The 17,663-nt window shown below is 52.3% G+C and overlaps 1 protein-coding gene across 5 annotated transcripts in view; it reads left to right on the forward strand.

The window, feature by feature from the left end:
* Positions 1 to 16,868, forward strand: part of FHL3 (four and a half LIM domains 3) — a 31,549-nt gene extending 14,681 nt beyond the window's left edge. For 3 of the 5 annotated variants that reach the window (XM_052810780.1, XM_052810779.1, XM_052810778.1), the window contains exons 2-6: positions 11,974 to 12,155; positions 12,236 to 12,410; positions 13,048 to 13,217; positions 13,399 to 13,585; positions 14,857 to 16,868. In XM_052810780.1, coding sequence (XP_052666740.1) covers positions 12,000 to 12,155; positions 12,236 to 12,410; positions 13,048 to 13,217; positions 13,399 to 13,585; positions 14,857 to 15,008 — 840 coding nt within the window. In that variant the 5' untranslated portion in view covers positions 11,974 to 11,999 and the 3' untranslated portion in view covers positions 15,009 to 16,868. Of the gene's footprint in view, positions 1 to 11,970; positions 12,156 to 12,235; positions 12,411 to 13,047; positions 13,218 to 13,398; positions 13,586 to 14,856 lie in introns of all 5 variants that reach the window. The other 2 variants (XM_052810781.1, XM_052810777.1) reach the window with 1 other exon arrangement.
* Positions 16,869 to 17,663: the final 795 nt, after the last annotated feature.

Raw genomic sequence — 17,663 nt, forward strand, 5'->3', positions numbered from 1 at the left:
GTTTCCTTGTAAATCTCAGATTTGAATGAGAGAATGAGGTTCTGTAAATGAGCCACAGACCTGGATCAGGGGCTCTCTAATATTGTTCCTTCTTTTCTGTTCATGTGGGGTTTTTTCCTGTAAAGGAGCAGTTTTCCTCTCTTTATGAGTTTTTAGGCACAGTCAGCACATGTGCTTTACTGTGCCGCGTGCCAGCAGCAGTGCTCCATGTTGCCCAGACTGAAGTGCTGCCAGCATGGTGAGCAGCAGCACTAGTTCACAGACAGACACATCCAGCGGGCAGGGGCATAGATGTTGGAAACTTAATGTGTAGCTGCATGATATAAAGGCATTCATAAATTTTTGTGAGCATTTGTGCCCCTTAAAATAGCTGTTTCCACTTAGTCTTTTGGATGTGGCACCCATTTTCCCTTTCACGGGTACCACCAAAGACTCTTTATCTCAGTGTGGCAGCACAGCATGGCAGAATTGGAAAGTACGTTGCATCTTGCAAATTTCTTTTTAGTCCTTGCAAAGAGTTTTTTCTTAGAGATTTTATGTAAAATACGTGACAATTACAATTGATGGCTTCTATTATTTAAAGTGTAGAGTACTTAAGAGTAATTTTTAAAGGGGCGGGTGAGAAATGCGTTAGGGAGGAGACTGATTTGAAGATAACCAGCTCTGTATAGTAAAAGTAAATGACACCTGATGACCAGATCACCTAGCAGAGAAATCTGCAGCCACAGGAGAAGGAAACTTGTTTCACTTCGACGTTGGCAAGGCAGCGGCTAAGAGAAGAGGTTGTCTTCCTCTCCCAACGATGCCCTGTCTGTCCCCATTCTGTACTTTCTTGAACTCTCGAGGGCTCAGCTGTGCTGTCCTTGCAGAGCCCTACCTTTTTTCAGGGGGGTTGCAGCTGGCACATACAGCATCTCCCAGGCAACAGATGATCTTAGTTTTGTTTCAGATCACAGGCAAGCAGTTCTCGGGATGGTAACCTGAGACAATTTGTCATTGCCAGGGTTCAGTCCTTCCCCAGATTTAGAAGCTGCTCACATGCTGCAGGCTACAGAGCTGTGATTGCCTTTGCTTGCAAGGGACACCAGCAGCTGTAAAAAGTACTTTAGATGGAGACTGTCCTTACTTCTTGTGCAAATAGCCAGCACAGGTGGAGAGGCCCATGGTTAGTGATCGGGATGGTGGGAGAGAGGCTGCTGGGCAAGAGCTTGTGTGGCACACGAGTGTCATTGCAGTGTCTCCCCTGTCACCTTCCTGGCTTTCTCTTCACTCTGCTGATTTTGCATGCAGGTGGAGCGCCCCAAAAGGCACAAAACTGCCAGGGTTACAATGCAGGTTACCTTTCTCAGTCAGTATGTCTGCTTATATGCAAGAAACCAACTACAAATGCTCATGTTTGGGAGACAAAGAATCAAATCGGAAAAGGGAATATTTTGACCAAATTTGGTGAAAAAATTCACTTTGCCCTTTAAGTAATAGGCACGCATTAAATAAAACATGTCTGGTTTATATGTCTTTTCCTGCTACTGTAAGTCAAAGTTGCTTTGTTTATTAAAAAAACCCTGAAGTTGAGGAGAGCCTTAATCAGCAAAAGAGCTGCCAGGCTTTCTGGAGAAGACAGTTAATAAGGGATTGGGCTCAGACCATGCAGGTTTGCTTTTCAGCATATGAGCACAAAACATGCACACTGTGACTGCATCCGTCCCCTGCAGCCTGTCCACAAGCTCACGTGCATGCTTGTTCAGAAGCAGCCCCCTGATTGCCTTTATGTGCAAAAGAGAGGTATAATCTCATAAGTACCTTTTATTCAGGGACTACAAAAAGCTTCGTAAACACTAACTTAAATTATGTATCACCTCAGAAATAAAAATGGCTTCACCCTCAATTTAAAAAACAGCTGCCTCTAAGGGAAAGAAAAGTGAAAACTACAGCATAAGGTTAGAATTGTAAGAGAACTTTAGGGAAATAGAGCGGAATTCCATTATTTTGCAGTGATATCTGTACTGAGATGCACAGACCCCAAGAGCTAGCAACTAGAACAGTCAGATTATTTTTTCTGCATATAGGCTGTGATGTCTGTTTGAATTGCAAGATTCTTGTGTGCTGAGCAGATCTAAGATGAAGGTGAATTGGCCTCAGTGTGCAGTTAGTCATTTCCTGTCATGCTTTCATGTTTGAATTCTAGTGTACTGGATATGACCTTTATTTCATGGGGCAAAGAGATTTTGAAACACTACTGCTGGAGTCCTGGGTTTGTGCAGTTGGATAAGCAGTTAGGCATTTATATGGCTATGGGCCAACTTTGCTGGGTTACACGGGCATAAATCAATTCAGTCCAAAATTAAACTTTCATTGCTAGATTATAATCCTCACAACATGCTTATTCTTTGGGACTCCCTTTTTCTTTCTGTAATAGCCAGGGCATTATAAAGATCTCACTGGGTTTCTGCACTTGGAAGGTTTAGGACATCCTAGGCTCTGTGCAACAGAGTTCTGTCTTTTGAGTTTGGGGCATGGATGCATTTTCCCGTTTGATCTTTGTGGTCATATGTTTGTTTCTGGAGAATATGGACTTCATGCAGGGGCCCTGTACATCGTGCAAGGTTGTAATTGCAATGATGTGTGGTGTTACAAGGCTGTAGCACACGGAACAAGAAAACATATGGCACAACAGGTAGGTGACATGAAGCACCTTATCTACCAATTCATAGTTTCATGTACATTTATATATACTCTCTTCATGACTTTCTTGAAGAAACCTAATCCAGTTTTGATCCCTTCCCACCAGCTTTTCTTGTCCATCACTTCATAATGACACGGGCAAAGAAGGTTCACAGATAAATTACACCACTTCTAAGCAATGGGCATTTCACTGTCCACATTAGCTTCTGCCTAGACCTGGTGTGAAACCTGGGGCCTGGAGGCCAGCCACTGCCCATTAATTTGTTTTATATGGTTGATGACTATCTTTAGGGTTTGTTTTGTGTTCTTGCGTTACTGTTTGTTGCCAGTAGGATGATGGTTAATGTATGGTCTCCTCAATATGTCTGAAAGGCATAAACACAAGCTTATGAGCAACAAGTTCCTCGTTCTTGCCCGATTTTCAAGTTGAAAGAGGAAAACTAAGGGAATTTCTGGATTTGACATTGGCAGACCCTCATGATGTGATTTGTCAAGCACCCACTAGCTGATGGCATTTTTGCCAGGGCTGTTGAGGCTGAGACACGACAGGCAGATGGGAATTATGTGTGTTCCCATGGTGGGGATGTTGTGTGAACTGATGGTGCAGTCTAACACTGGCAGACTCTTTGCAGTGACACTGGAAGTGCTGCTGCTGGGCTGGTGTTATGCCCACTGACTGTCACGAATGAGGAAAGCCTGAAGATTGTGTGTACTCCAATGTTTTTGATGTCACTGTTACCATAATTGAATGGGAGTGTATCCTTCTCTCTTAAATGGGATGACTAATGTGCTTGAGAGGAGAAGGGAGCAGGAGTTCAGAAAGCAATTGCACACCTGTTCCTTGCTTCTTTTTAAGAATTGATACGAGCAACCATTTCCCTGGACTGTGACTCCCGCTCCTCTGATCACACCGAAGCTCCTATGATCAGTCACGCTCCCTGAAACTTGGCTCCAGCATCTTTCTTCCTATTATGGTCAACCTGGCCATGTCTGCAGCTGCTGCCCTACAGCAAGTTACGAGCTTCAGTAGCAGACTGGCTTGGTGCAAGCTATTGCTGCCAGCAGGCTCCTGCTTGGTCAGTGTTGCACATGGCAGGAGAGGGTACCTGCAATGTGGAGCTTGGGCCAGGCTGGCGCTCTGTTCTCCCAAGCCTCTTCAGAGACCAGCCAGAATCTCTTCTGGCATGTTTTTAAGCCACAGGTTTCTTAACCGTCTGGTGAAAGGGACTTCATTTGGCTGGGGAGGAGTTTCTGATGTGTTCATATCTTACTCCTCTGCTCTTGGACTTCCTCCTTCAGTTAAATGGTCTCTTTGAATCATGACACGTCCAAACTGCCCAAATGGTTTCAATTCCTGATCTGTTGAGTGTACAGAATTTGCTTACTTTGCATACATTTTCAATAAGATTAACAGCTGATCTCTTGAGCAAACACTGGGTTTTAATGTCAGCAGAATGACATAGGCTGCTTGTTCTGAATGTGTCTTAACAGCTCTGCTGCTGTTAGCTGTGCCCTCGATAGAGGGGAAGGATTTTGTTCAGAACCTGAAATAGTTAATTAACCCTTACAGGTGTTTAGTAATAAATTTTTAACTCTGAAATTGTTCCTTTCTTTCTGGGCAGAGTTTTTCATTTTATGGTTGCATAGTAGGGACTCTTAAGCTTCTTACTCTGACCCTGGTAGAATTAACTTTCCTTAAAGAAAATAAGTCTAGAGCAAGGGCTGAATTGTATGTTGCCTTTCTCCTTGTCAGCCTGCACTCTGCTGTCCCTCTGTTGAGGTTTTTGGAATGTGGCTGGACACAGTGAAGATGGGCACCCACAAGAAGCTTGGCGTTTCTCACTGGTGGTATTCGAATAGATCCTTTCTTTCTCTTCCTCCAAACCATGTATCTTCATGCTCACCGTGTGGATGCTTCAGCTCCCAGCTGGATTCAGGGGACCTGCTTGGGTAGGAAGGATGTGGGGAGGAAAGAGACAGAAGGAGCTGAAAACCAAATGCAAAGCAAGGTCTTGGCTACAAGAAATTACAATTTGAATCTCAGATGGGCAAACCCGCCTGGTTTTCCACTGTAGCATGGAAAATTGGATCCCCCTGCAACTGCGGCCTCATTAAAAAGAGATTCTTTAAAGGGTAGAGAAGGAGCAAAAGTCCCAGTGTGCAAAAATACTGGCTTAGAACTTTGTCCCATTACCTTGTATGGGGATGCTGCCTTGTGAGAGCCTGACTTGTTAGCAGCAGGTTTTCCTTTCGCATAGGAAAAGTTTTGTTTTAAGTTTCCTTATCTTAGGAGAAAGAATGAGAAATTTATTACCGGGGGAAAAAGGTCTATGAACTCATTGGTGTTATGAAACCAGAGCAGAGTTTTGGAGTTCCTTAGGACCCTGAACTTCCTGACAGCCCCCGTCCCCACTCCGCAGGCACAACAGCTCACAGCCTCAGGGTGTCGAGATTTCTTGCAGACCCAACCGTGCCTACTGGAGAGTGTGTAAGCACATCAAGGCCAAAACTATTTCCATGTGCAGATAGCTGACTCTGCGTATGGTCTCTCTAAGGTTTGTTGGCCTTCCTGAGAGACCTGGCCAAACGTTTATGGTAATTCAAAAATTTAATTTAAACTTTAAAAAATCATTGCTGCTTTCCAGATCTTTTGAGTATATCTGGTCTGGCAGAATTCAGCAGGTACTTGGATCAGGTGTCAGTGGTCCTCTTCCTCCCAGAATCAGTGTTGCTGGTGTTACAAGAAAGCATGAAAGTGAGCCTGGCCTCCTGGAGATGGTGCCTCCTGGAGATGCATCCCATCACCACCTCCTCTGTAGAATAATGCTGATATAGAAAATAAATATTAGCATACATATTGTGGCGTGTCACTAATGTATAAGGTGATAAAGATGCTTCCTGTCTCTCATCCTGTGTCTCAGTCTGTTGTTTGAGGTGGAGGGCACCTCTTCTTGCATCTACCAGAGCCAGGCTTTGTCTCTATGCGCTCTCATTGCGCTTGCAACCTCACTCTTTAGCCTCTCCTCTCTGCAGGAGGCTGCTTTTGGGTAGGACTGGGCTCTGTGTATCTGCCCTTAGCAGCACCCTCCTGGAACCCTCTTGCTCCATGCAGGCAGTGCTGCGTGCGAAGGCACCGCTCAGCTTTGGTGTGCCCACACCTCTGCCTGCACTGCTGCAACCTCATGCGGGTCCAGCACAGCGGTGGCGGCCGTGCCCTGCACCGCAGCCCTTCGCTGTTGCTCGCCTTGGAGCGGGTGTGATGTCTCAGTCACGACTGCAAACAGTGCAGTGCTTCCTGCAGGGCACCTCTGGGCAGGCTGTGGGCTGACATCAGGTGAGATTCCCTCGGTTTAAGGGTAAGATCAGACATTTGTGGGACAGTTGTGCTTTTAGCACTTACTTGGATCTATACGCAGAACTGTCGGGAGGAGTCCATGTGATGTGTTTTTGCTCTTTGGATGGAGGGCACCTCAGAGATCTCTTCTGAACATTAGGAAACCCTCAATTTGCCATTCTAAGACTGTATTAAAATTGTGCGACAATCTAGGTCTACCTTGTGACTTGTCAGGCGCTTGAACAGTTTCTGCTACTTCTTCCTCTCAAAGTTGTGGGCATTTTCAGGAAGCTGCCCACCTTGCTGAGCAAGGGTGATTTCTGACAGCGCTTATTTCATTTGAAATGCAGGGTGTTTCCTTACAACTGTGCCAGCCACTTTGCTAAATCTGTTGCAGAGCCCGGAGCAGTCATGGGCTGCTCTGGGCAGGAGGTCGGTCTGCCCGCGCTTGGGGAAGCGACTGTGGTGCAGCTTGCTCAGCAGAGCTCAGTGTATGCACATGCATAAGCACCGCATCCCAACGGTGCAGGTCGGGGCTGCGTGGCCTTACACCCAGCTGATTCATTTGTCTCCTGCCTCCTCCTCTGAGGCCAGCTGTAAGAACCGAATTTTCCCTACACGTTGGAGAAATGACGTTGTGCTGGTGATGGGGGAGCTGCCAGGTGAGGTCCGTGGCGAGGACTCTGCTCCTCGCCATGCCAGAGCCCCCCGGAGCAGCCCTTCATCCCTCAGATTTCCGAGGTGTCCGTGGGGAGGCTCAGGCTGGAAGGCAGCTCGGAGGCGAGATCTGAGGGCAGGAAGTGACTCAGTGGTGCTGCGAGCAGGCGGGTGAAGGCTTGACGCAACACCGCTCCAAAGGGTGCTCCAAGCAGGCTGGGTCCGGCTGGGTTACCCTGATGAAACACTCGGCACCTTTCTGGCACGCTGCCTCCAGGCTCTCACACGAAAGCAGGATCTCCTGTAACAGCAGATGGGGGATGTTGTTCTCACTGCGCCAGGTCTGCAGCCGCGCTGGTGGGTTTGGGAGCAGAGCAAGAGGGTACAGGCAGAGGTAGCAGCGTGTGGAAGTGCGGAGAGACCTGCGCAGCACCCCGGGGAGCCGGCCCCCGCTGCCCCCCGGACAGCCTGGGCTGGCAGTGGCAGCCCCTGGCTGGGGTGCACAGTGACCGTGAGCGGATCCGCAGAAGCGGTGTCAGGAATTGTGGACTGAAAACGTTCCCAGCCTAACGGAGGGGCTGGAGCTGCTCCTCAGAGCAAGCAGCTGGTTTCCCTTTTAGGGTCGGTGGCAGGCAGAAACAATTTCACGCAGATTCCAGGACCCATAATGGTTCTGGAAAGCCAACAGGAACAAAAAGCGTTCTTCTCCTCTTCTGACCTTGGAGCGCGTTGAGGACCGTCTTCCAAAGCCGTGTCCCTGGATGGTTTCATCCCTACATGGGGAATGCTCGCCTGTCCCAGCGAGGCTGTGCTTTCTCTTGTGCGTGCCTGTTTAGGTGTGAACTGCAACTGCACAAGGTGTGCTCAGAGCAGACCAGGGAAGATGAGAATAGGCAGGAACCTGACAGACTGTCAAAGGCAGGTCTGTTCCTGTGTCCCGGAAAGATTAAGTGTTTCCCTAGGAATAGCCTTATGGGTTGCTCTAGGATCACTTCATGGAGCAGCTGGTTGTGACCTGACAACAAACAACAAACTGGTGTGAAGTTACGTAGGGTCGTAGGTTCACCACATACATGGGACCTCTTGCTGAAGGAGTTCATTGTAGCAGGAATCGTCTCAAAAGGTTGGTTAAACTCTTAAGGGATTGCACGCAGCAGAAGCCTGGCCCTGGACAGTCTGTACTGTCTCCTTTGCATAATAGGTCCCCAGTTTATGGACACTAAAATTAATGTAATAATCTCCTGGGGCTGTTGCTAAGCCATCTGCTGTGTTGCTGTGGACAATGACACCGGGGTGGTGTTAGGTGCATGTTACTCTCTAATTAGAAAGTGGACTCTGCTGTGTGTCCTTGACAAATTGCTGACCTTTCTCATACGTGAAGCTATTCTGAGCTCTGTTCCAGACTGATCACATTTGCATCCCGGAGCACTTTAAATGTTGTTTGTGAGAGGAGCTCTTGTTCCCAAGGCTGTTTGTTCATGGGCACAGGAGAGGAACTGAACTTCCTTTCCTCCATGAACACAACTATATCTGTCAACGGGAAAGGGTAGGCAGCTGGCAGGCATATATCTGTTGTTTATTTTTGCCCTCAGACAGCTAGCGTGACAGCTGAGAGAATACCCTACATCCAGCTCCACCGTCCCCCACGTACAAGGGACCTGCTTCAGTAGACCTTGTCCCTCAGGGACCACAGCCATCTGGTAATGGGCAAGCAAACATTTTGCAACTGGAATCCCGTCATTTTAGGGCAACACCTTGGTTAGCATTTGAGGGTGTTACTTACATCAGCCTAGCACACAGCTAATGTTTACAGGGTGGTGCGGCCTGTGAAGTATGAGCACATGCTAATTAGCACGCATAGTGACTGCCTATATTGTGCCTTCTAAATCTGAGCCTCAATTAAAGGGGTTTTTTTAATGCATTTTAAAACTCCACGTCTTTTCGTCATGAATGCAGACAATTTCCAGGTTCCTCATTACAATCACAGTAAGAATTGTGGGGTTTTGTGCTATTTCTTTTACTCTATTTCTTTTGTCCCACCTTCCTCTTCTCCATGAAGTTGGTCTCTGGCAGTGCCATGTCCTCAGCGGTGAAGATGCAGAATTTGCTTTGGCGTTGCATAGGGCTTTGACAGCCCTGCCCAGCACTGCATGTGAGACCAGAACAAAGAGAGCAAACAGCTTATCTAATACAAATAACCCTGAGCAAACTTCCTGGGCCTGTTCTTTCTTCTGTGGAAAAGGCAGTGCAGAGTCTGATCCCGTACGCTCTCGTAGCAGTCTCGGCCATGTGACGCTCTTGGGACTTGCTCTGCTGGCAGCCCGTGCATCTGCCAGCCCGCTTGGACCCTGCAGCCTGGAGAGCAGGTGCTTGGCTCACACAGCGTGCAACAGACATAGGTAGACTTTGGGGAGAAACTACTCAAAGCGGAGGCAAGCACGGCATGCTGCTTTAGGGTCTTCCCCAGTATATCATCTTCAGAGGGTTTACATGGTTTTCACTTCCTCTTCTGTGGTTGCTCTGTGTTGCACACCCTGCAATGAAAGCAGCGCTGCAGGGCACCCACCGGCGCTGCCTGCGGTCTTGCTGGTGAGCTGAGGGCTTCAGCCCGCGGAAGGCTAGCTGGGGGTCCTGGTGGGCTCAGGAGTGCCAGCTGCCCTCAGTGGTGGAGAGGAGGAGGACTGGCACTGCCAGGGGCCTGGGTGACAAACAGCATTTGGGATTGAAATGTTCCTGACCTGTGACCTTTTTTTTTTAATCCCTGTTTTGATCATGGTGATAGCTCAGCTGCCCCAGGGGAGCAGGGGTCCCGGAGCAGGGCCCTGAGCGCTTGCTGTACGTGCTGTAGCTCTCCTGTGGTTTGCTGGCTGGCACTGGGTCCCGAGGGTGCTTGTGGGGCTGGGGGACGGCGCGTGCTTGGGGCAGCAGCACCTGCCTCGTCACGGTGGTTTGTGGCTCAGGGGTGCGAGAGCCCCAGCAGTCCTTGGTGGGTTTATCCTGCCCACCTCCTACCCCTGCAGCACAGGGAAATGCTGTCCCTTGTTTTGAGTTTAGGGACCAGGGCTCCCGGAGGGACAGTGTCAGGGTCAGGTGCAGCAGTGCTCAGGAGGCTGAGTCCATGTCACTGGTAAAACCCAAGGCTTCTCCATTCAAGCTGGTTTTCCTTCCCTCGCATTTTCTGCTGTCCTCTGACCTCGTATTGCAGGACCACAGAGACAAAGCGCAGCCCATTGAGCAAGCATGGCAGCTCCCCGCTCTGGCGGTACCATGGCTCCCAGGGTAGGAGTGCTCATTAGCGGCCCTTTTATTACAGACACACCTTGGAAAGTTCCCTTCAACAGTGCTGGGAGGAGGAGGGTAATTAATTTGATTTTCATTCTTTGCCAGAGAGAAAGGTCCCGTGTGGCTTCAGGGAGCGAAGGCAAGTGGGGCGGCAGAGGAGGAGCAGAGAGTGAGAAGCAGCCAGGAGCCATGCAGGGTGCTGGGGGGTGCGGGAGCTGCTGCCCGCAGCAGGCAGGGTGAGCACCCACCTCAGGGGGTGCCCCAGAGGGAGGGGGTGCCCGGGGGCCAGCCCAGGCTGGGGGCACAGCTGGGGCAGCAGCTCCAGTTCGGCACCCTGGCACCCATCCAGCTCCTCTGTGCAAACCACCCCGAGCTGCCCCGTCTCCAGTAACAGACTGGAAGTTGCCTGGCCTGGGCCGCCTCGTTCCACGGGCAGCGAGTCTGGGGCTGCCAGTTGGGGCTCTTGAGGACGGGCTCGGCGGAGGGGTGGCCCCAAGCCCGCAACTGCTCGCAGGGGCATGCTGTGGAGCTGCTCCCGCAGCCGCAGCCACGCGCAGCAGCCTGCCACGCTGGAGGGCACGGAGCGGTCAGCGGAGCAGGCAACGGCCAGGGCAGCAGCCGGGCAACGAGAGCGTCTGAAAAGGGACTTTGTTCCCTCTCTGTTGGTCACGTAGCCATGTGGGAACACTAGATTTATTCACCGGCAGTCCTATCGGCACATACCAGGCTTGACAACAGCTGGGAGCTGTGTGGCTTGACCAAGAATAGCCCTGGGGAGCTTACTGCGGTGAGTCAGAGCTGTCTGGATCAGCTCCTGCCCTGGAGGCTGCCACTGCAGCCGGGGAGCCCATGAGGAGGGAGGTGCAGGGGCTGGCGCTGAGCTCCCTGCCCCATTAAATGCTAAAGTGTAGATTGAGCCAGAAGAGCTCATTCTGAAGTGGGTGGGTTCATGAAGAAAACTGCAGTGTGCGGCACTCTGCAGCTGACTGCTCAGATGTAATTCCATGGGCTTGTCTACACTTGATATCAACCTGTATTAAAGAAGGGTGTGATTTTGCTAGTGGAAAACTCCATATTTAGGAATAACCACGTTAAACCAAACAGAAGGAAGATACTCTTGTTCTGGAGTTAGTGCTCCAAAGAAATCAAAATACTTCCACAAATGTCTTTCTTGTCTGAGAGGGAGACGAGGGGCAACGAGAGATGTCTGATCTCCTGTGTGCCAAACACCAACACCTCTATTGCTTGTAAAACACCCACCCTCCCCAACACTTTCTCCCTGAAGAGTGTTTGTAGTTGGAGCAACATGTGCAAAATGGTTTGCTGGGATGTGGCTTCATAGCTGGGCACAGCGTGAGGTGCCTGATTTCTGCTTCCCTGTGGAGCAGCTGCTTTAACATTCTGGAGAAGGTCCAGAATTTGAAATGCTGACAGCCCCATCAGGCAGAGCATCAGCTCACAGGCTGTCAGGAGGAATCTTGCTGTTGGTCCAGGGCCATGCCGGTGGCTGAGCGTGGGTCTCTGAAGGGCTGCTTGGTAGACAGATCGGCCTCAAGGTGGCTGGCTCTCTGATGTGACAGTGGGTATGCACCCACACACTGTGTGCATGGTCCTGTTTTCAGTGCCAAATCAAAACTTTTCATGCAAAAAAATTATCTCTTTTGGTCGTCATTTACAGTTTGCTTCCCAGAAAGGAGGCAGACAGTGAGAAGCTCAACTGCATGCTTACATGTCTAGGTTTCTCTGAGTGGTGCCTAAGTGCTCCAACTGTTGAACTTGAGTATAAACCTGAAGCAAGGTTCATCCCAGGCCCTGAATATGTGCAGGCTTTTTTGGAAGTGCGTACAGCCACAGAGCAGGTACAGCAGCTCAGGTCTGTGTCCTGTCCTGATAGCGGCTGTTGTTGGCTCAGTGCAGGATTCGTGGTCCTTGCCCTCCGGACATGGCAGGGCTGTGCAGGGACATCTCGGGCAGTGTAAGCTGATACTGACCCAGCATCTCCGCTGATCTCTTAGCAGGTGAAGGAGGCCCTCAGACTGGCACCATGACAGAGTGCTTTGACTGCGACAACTGCAAGGAGTCCTTGTATGGGCGCAAGTACATCCAGATGGACAATGGCCCGTACTGCATCCCCTGCTACGATGCCCACTTTGCCAACACCTGTGACGAATGCAAAGAGCTGATCGGCCATGACTGCAGAGTGAGTATGGGACCCCACAGCTGGGCAGGGCAGTTCCCTGGGGCCATCGGTCCCCTCCTCATCTCGGCTGTCCTCCCCAGGAGCTGTACTACGAGGATCGCCATTACCACGAGCACTGCTTTCGTTGCTTCCGCTGTGACCGTTCTCTGGCCGATGAGCCATTCACCTGCCAAGGCGAGGAGCTGCTGTGCAATGACTGCTACTGCAGCGAGTTCTCCTCCAAATGCGTTGCCTGCGAGAAGACAGTCATGCCAGGTAGGAGCAGGCAGACTTGAGTGCTGCAGTTTGTTCCTGATCCCAGCAGCATCAGCTGGGGCTGCAGGGTCCAACACTAGGGCAGCAAGGAAGAGAGCTGAATTTCTCCTCTCCTGCCCCACTGTCACTGCATAGCGTGGGCCGGGCACTTTGCTTGTCTGGCAAGAGGGCAGGATCCCGAGCTGTGTGATCACCACAGCAGCCCTGTCTGTCTGTTCCCCTTTTTCATGGGGAAGTGAGCTGGGGAGGAGGTAACAAAGGGTTTCCTGGGCATTTTCTGATGTGTGCTGACGAGAAGGAATGACTGAAGGTGTGTGAGCATCTCTGGAGACGGCCTGAGGCAAAGGAGTGTCTTTGCTTGGCCATTCTGGCACCATCTTCAGAAGGAGGTTACAACAGGCGTCCCTGCCACGGCCTGTGTGCCGGTGCTGGGGGCATGTTCCCGCAGCCCTTCCCTTGCGGCTGTGGGGTGGGCCTGGGGCCTCCTGTTCCCAGCTGCCTGTGGTCCTGCGCTGCTGGGAGAGGGCAGGCACAGAGCCAGGTGTGCAGGACTGCAGTTTATCCTGCATAGCCTCCCATGTCCCCTATGTGTGCATGTGCTGCTCCCTCCTGTCACTGTGAACGGCTCTCTCTGCAGGATCCCGTAAGCTAGAGTACAACGGACAAACCTGGCATGAACATTGCTTCATATGCAGCAGCTGCCAGCAGCCCATCGGGTCACGATCCTTCATCCCAGACAAGAAGGATTATTACTGTGTCCCCTGTTATGAGAGCAAGTTCGCTCCTCGCTGCACTCGTTGCAAAAAGGTATGTCTGGCCTGACAGCCCAAAGCCCACGAGTTCTCTGATCCAGGGGCACATTCCCCACCCCTGTCTGAGCCCCACCAGGGAAGGGTTCAGGTGCCAGCACCCTGGCTAGCTGCTGGTTCTGCACTGCGGCCCGTTTCCCCATGCCCGTGTGTCACCAGTGTGCGCTCTCTTCCTGCAGACCCTGACCAAGGGAGGAGTGACTTACCGGGATGAGCCATGGCACAAGGAGTGTTTCGTCTGCACAGGCTGCAAGACCCCCTTGGCTGGCCAGCAGTTCACCTCCCAGGATGACAACCCGTACTGCATCAAGTGCTTTGGGAACCTCTATGCCAAGAAGTGCAGTGCCTGCACAAAGCCCATCACAGGTGAGCAGAACGGCCCTGGTTACAGGGCGCTTCTGCAGAGCAGGGCATGACCTACCTGCCCTGTTTCCAGACATGCGGTGACTTCTCTGGGTGAAGCTGCCCTCTTGAGTGCACGTGTGACCCAGGCCCATACGATGCTCATACACATCTCCACCATGCAGGCTTGCTCAAGTGTCTCCCCCCCACTCCTGGGGACAAATGCTGGGGAGTGCACGGTGTCCTCAGGCATGTCCCCCACAGAAACAACTGCAGCCACTTTCCGAGGAACCCCATGAGAGAGGATCTCTTTGTTGCAGTGGTCCTAGGGTTGCTTGTGTCCCTTCATCTGCATCTTTCGAAGCAGTGAACTGTGCCCTTTGGGAGGAATTCCCTCTGCCCAGGGATAAAGGCTCCCAAAATGACCCCTCACAGCGTGATCTCGTGTCTCTAGCTTGCCTTGTTTGAGGCTGGTTGCCACGTCCTGTGGAAAGATTGCTCACAGACAGGGAAAGCCAGAGACTTCAGCCATAGCTGGAGCAGGAACTGCTGCAGGGGAGTCTGGACCTGTCGCACCTGCCTAAGACAGGGGAAGCAGGGGGTCGACTTCTGCAGAAACCCCTGAGAGGGTCTGGCCTCCTTCCTGTCCTCCCCCACTTGACCTTTGCCTTTGCAGCTCGTGTCTCGTGCTGCTGGGAAGGCAGGCAAAGCCATGAATCAGCTGGTGACTCAAAGGATGACTCTGGCTGAGGACAGGGCAGCTCCCGGGCACCCTGCTTCCCGTCTGGTCCTTATCAGTTTGTCGCAGTCCCGGGGAGAAGGGGGTCACAGCCCACAAGTCCACCCACTGCTGGCAGAGGAAGGAAGCTGCCCAGGGAGCCTCTGCAGGAGCCCGGGTCTGGGCTTGGTGGCAGGAGGGAGCTTCCCAGGATTTCACTAGCACTGTCCTTGGAAGGAGCTGCTCCAGGCAGTGCTGCCAGGAGCTCCTGACAGCCCCTCGTTTGCTGTGGTGGTGCAGCTCTGCTCCCTGCTCCTCTCTGGGGAGAAAATGGTGATTCTGGTCCAAGGATCTCAACCCTTCAAAATCTGGTGTGAAATCATTTTGGTCCTCTTCCTCCGCCAAGAGTGGAGATTTGTATTTCACATGTATTTGGCACTGGGGGGTGTTTGGGTGCCACAGTGCAGCACTGCGTGTGAAGACCTGACTCGGAGATGAACAGGCTGACTCGGTCTGTGCAGGACATTCATCCCAGTTTCCCCAGGGGTTCTAACACTGCACTCTGTCCCTTCCGTAGGCTTTGGCGGTGGTAAATATGTCTCCTTTGAGGACCGTCACTGGCACCATAATTGCTTTAACTGTGCCCGCTGCAACACCTCGCTGGTTGGGAAAGGCTTCATCCCTGAGAACGATGAGATCCTGTGCCGCGACTGCAGCAGCGACCTATGAGCCTCCGAGGACACCGTGGGGCAGGGGCATTCTCTATTCTTCAGGGTCTTTGTGCCAGATACCCCAACAACATTTCAGGGGCAGGGCACAAGGCACAGGAGATGGGGGCTGACCCCGAACCGTGGTGTGTTCAGGGGGTTCCTGTGCCTCTCCCTGAAGGCTAGAGTACGCTATGCTATGGCTCTGTGCAGAGTCAAAGCTAAATAAAGTTGAAAAAGGAGCTTCAAGGCCCCCCATTATTTACTCTTTCCTTTTGCTTCTTGTCTGACTAGGCACGAGCTGAGCCCAGGGCCCCAGCTGAGCAAAGGGCAGCAGCAGCAGCTTCAGCGTTGGGCTGCTGGATCTGCACGCTGGCAGCATGTATTTGCTCCCCCTGGCACAGTGCTGACTTTCCTCTTTTCCCCATGTGCTTCCCTTGCTCTGTGTGATACAAGGCAGCAGCTCCTGGTCCATGCGGTTTGGCCGTGCTGGCCTGTGTAGCGGATGGCTTTGCAGCACAGCCTTTCCGTACGTGCGGCTGGCCTGCAGCAACCCGGGCATGAAGGGCGTGCTCTGCCCCGTTTGGGAGGTTTGGGGACACCAGGCTGGAGTGTGGCCCAGAGAAAAGCATGTGTCCTGCCAGATGGGATCCACCTCTGGATTTCTGTAGCCACCTCACCGTTTGCGGGCCAGACCCTTTGCTCTGCACATCTCTGTGGAGATGCTGTCACTCAGACGTGGATGAGGAGCTCAAATTGCTCACAGGTACGGGGCGTTCTGCTCCCACCACCTCCGTGCCCCCTTCCCACCCATCTGTGCCGTGATCTCCCACGGCTGCCTCTGCAGTGTCTGAGCTGGAGATGGTGGGTCTTGGCCCGCTGGTGGTCCCCCCTGAGATGTGCCTGGCTGAGCCCCAGAGAAGGGTGTGCTGAAGGCTGGGAGCATCTGCTCCATCCCTCTCATGGGGGACCGTGGAATGGGGACTGCCTTACTGAGCCCAGCCGCCAGCGGCACAGGTAACACTGAAGACCTTGTGTTCATTCGGGGAGGAGAGCATTGCCCACAGGCTGTGGCTGCACTCGCTGGCTGGTGGGAGCGCTGGAGGGGAGGGTCTGTGGGAGCGCAGGGCTCCAGCACAGGGGTCGGCCGAGGGGGCAGTCGGGGTGTCCACAGCCTGCTCCTGCCAGGGCTGAGTGTACCCCCCCCCGAGGCGGGCAGAGAGCGGCAGCTCCCCCAGCCACGCTCATCCCTCGCTGTGTCCCAAATGAGAAGCAAAGCAAAGGTGGCACCTGGGCTGCCCTGAGGAGGGGCTTTGCATCTCCCAAGTCCCTGCGTTGACCCTAACTGTGCAAAATAGGACATCCTGAGCCATTCCAGACTTGCACGAGGGCTTGAGCCATCCTTGCCCAATGGCTGAGCTGGCCCTGGGCCCCACTAAGGCCCCTCTGCAGTGGGATGCTCATGCCTGCCTTGTCTCTACATCCCTTTTGCTTCTGTCTTGCTGGGGCACTTAGCTGACCCTGCTTTCTTGCTTAGACAGCCGTGTGCTTTTCTGAAAGCATCTTCTTGTGGTTTTTTTTTCCTTTTGTATTCTTTTGTCATGAATATCTGTCATTTTGTAACCAACTGCAGGATGAAGGGGCTAGCCCCCCTCCACCCCCAGGCTTCACTTAGGAACAGAAAATGTTATGCATGTTGAAGTGTTATTAACTCTGTATTCACATCCTTGTTGAACCCTTGTTTGAAAGCTTTGATGCAGGCAAATCAGAGTTTGTGTGTTTGCTATTCTGAGGAGCTTGGAGCAGTCTCTAGAAGGAAGTGTCCTAAACCTCAGCCTCCTGTGTATTTCCTACAGCTTTATATAATAAACCGTTTTAGTGATGCTTGCTCTCATGTGTTTCTTGAACAGCAGGCACACGGCAGAGCACGGTCTGAGCAGTGTTGCAGCTCTGTGCTCAGCTTTGTCCTTGCCCCCAACCCCATACTGGGGATGGCCGATCCCCCCAGTGCTCGTGCTTCCCCCTCCCCAAACCACAGTCCCAGCATCAGCTGTACCAGTCCCGTGGGTTATGGTGGAGGAACGGCAGCTCCCTCCTCCTGCTGTGGGGCAGCAGTGGGTTCCTGGTGCCGGGGCTGCCTGTCTGTCTGTGCCTGCTGTCTGTCCGGGCAGGCTGTTCTGCAGGACGGGCCCGAGCAGGACTCAGCTGGTGCTGGTGCTGCATGGGCACGATGCCTCTGGGCTGGGTGTCGAGTCGGGCTCAGCCACAGCCAGGATGCTGCACTGCCACGGGAGCTGGCCTGGATCGTTGCGATACCGAATCGTAGCCCGCTGTGCAGGAAAGCTTCCTTCCCCCTGTGATATGTACTCCCCGGTCTGCACACGTAGGCTCTCGGGAGGAGGTTTGGTGGGGAAGTTGCTGTAGTCTCCAGTTGGGGTAACAGTGGTCTCCTGGCAGCCTTCCCCGAAGCGGTGCATGCTCATTACTCACTTTTATCAGCCGGGGAGCCATTTATTCCCCTAACATCTGAAACTATTTTCCAGAGATTCCTTTACATTTACTAACAGCTGCCACGACTTCCTCTGGGCTCGCCTGCCCCAGCCCCCAGCACCCCGCTCCGTTCCCCCTGCACGGTGGCTTGGCTTCTGCGGGTGCTGCTCCGGCAGCACGACAGGCA

The sequence above is a fragment of the Harpia harpyja genome, chromosome 16 (genome assembly GCF_026419915.1).
Source record: "Harpia harpyja isolate bHarHar1 chromosome 16, bHarHar1 primary haplotype, whole genome shotgun sequence".
NCBI classification, from domain to species: domain Eukaryota; kingdom Metazoa; phylum Chordata; class Aves; order Accipitriformes; family Accipitridae; genus Harpia; species Harpia harpyja.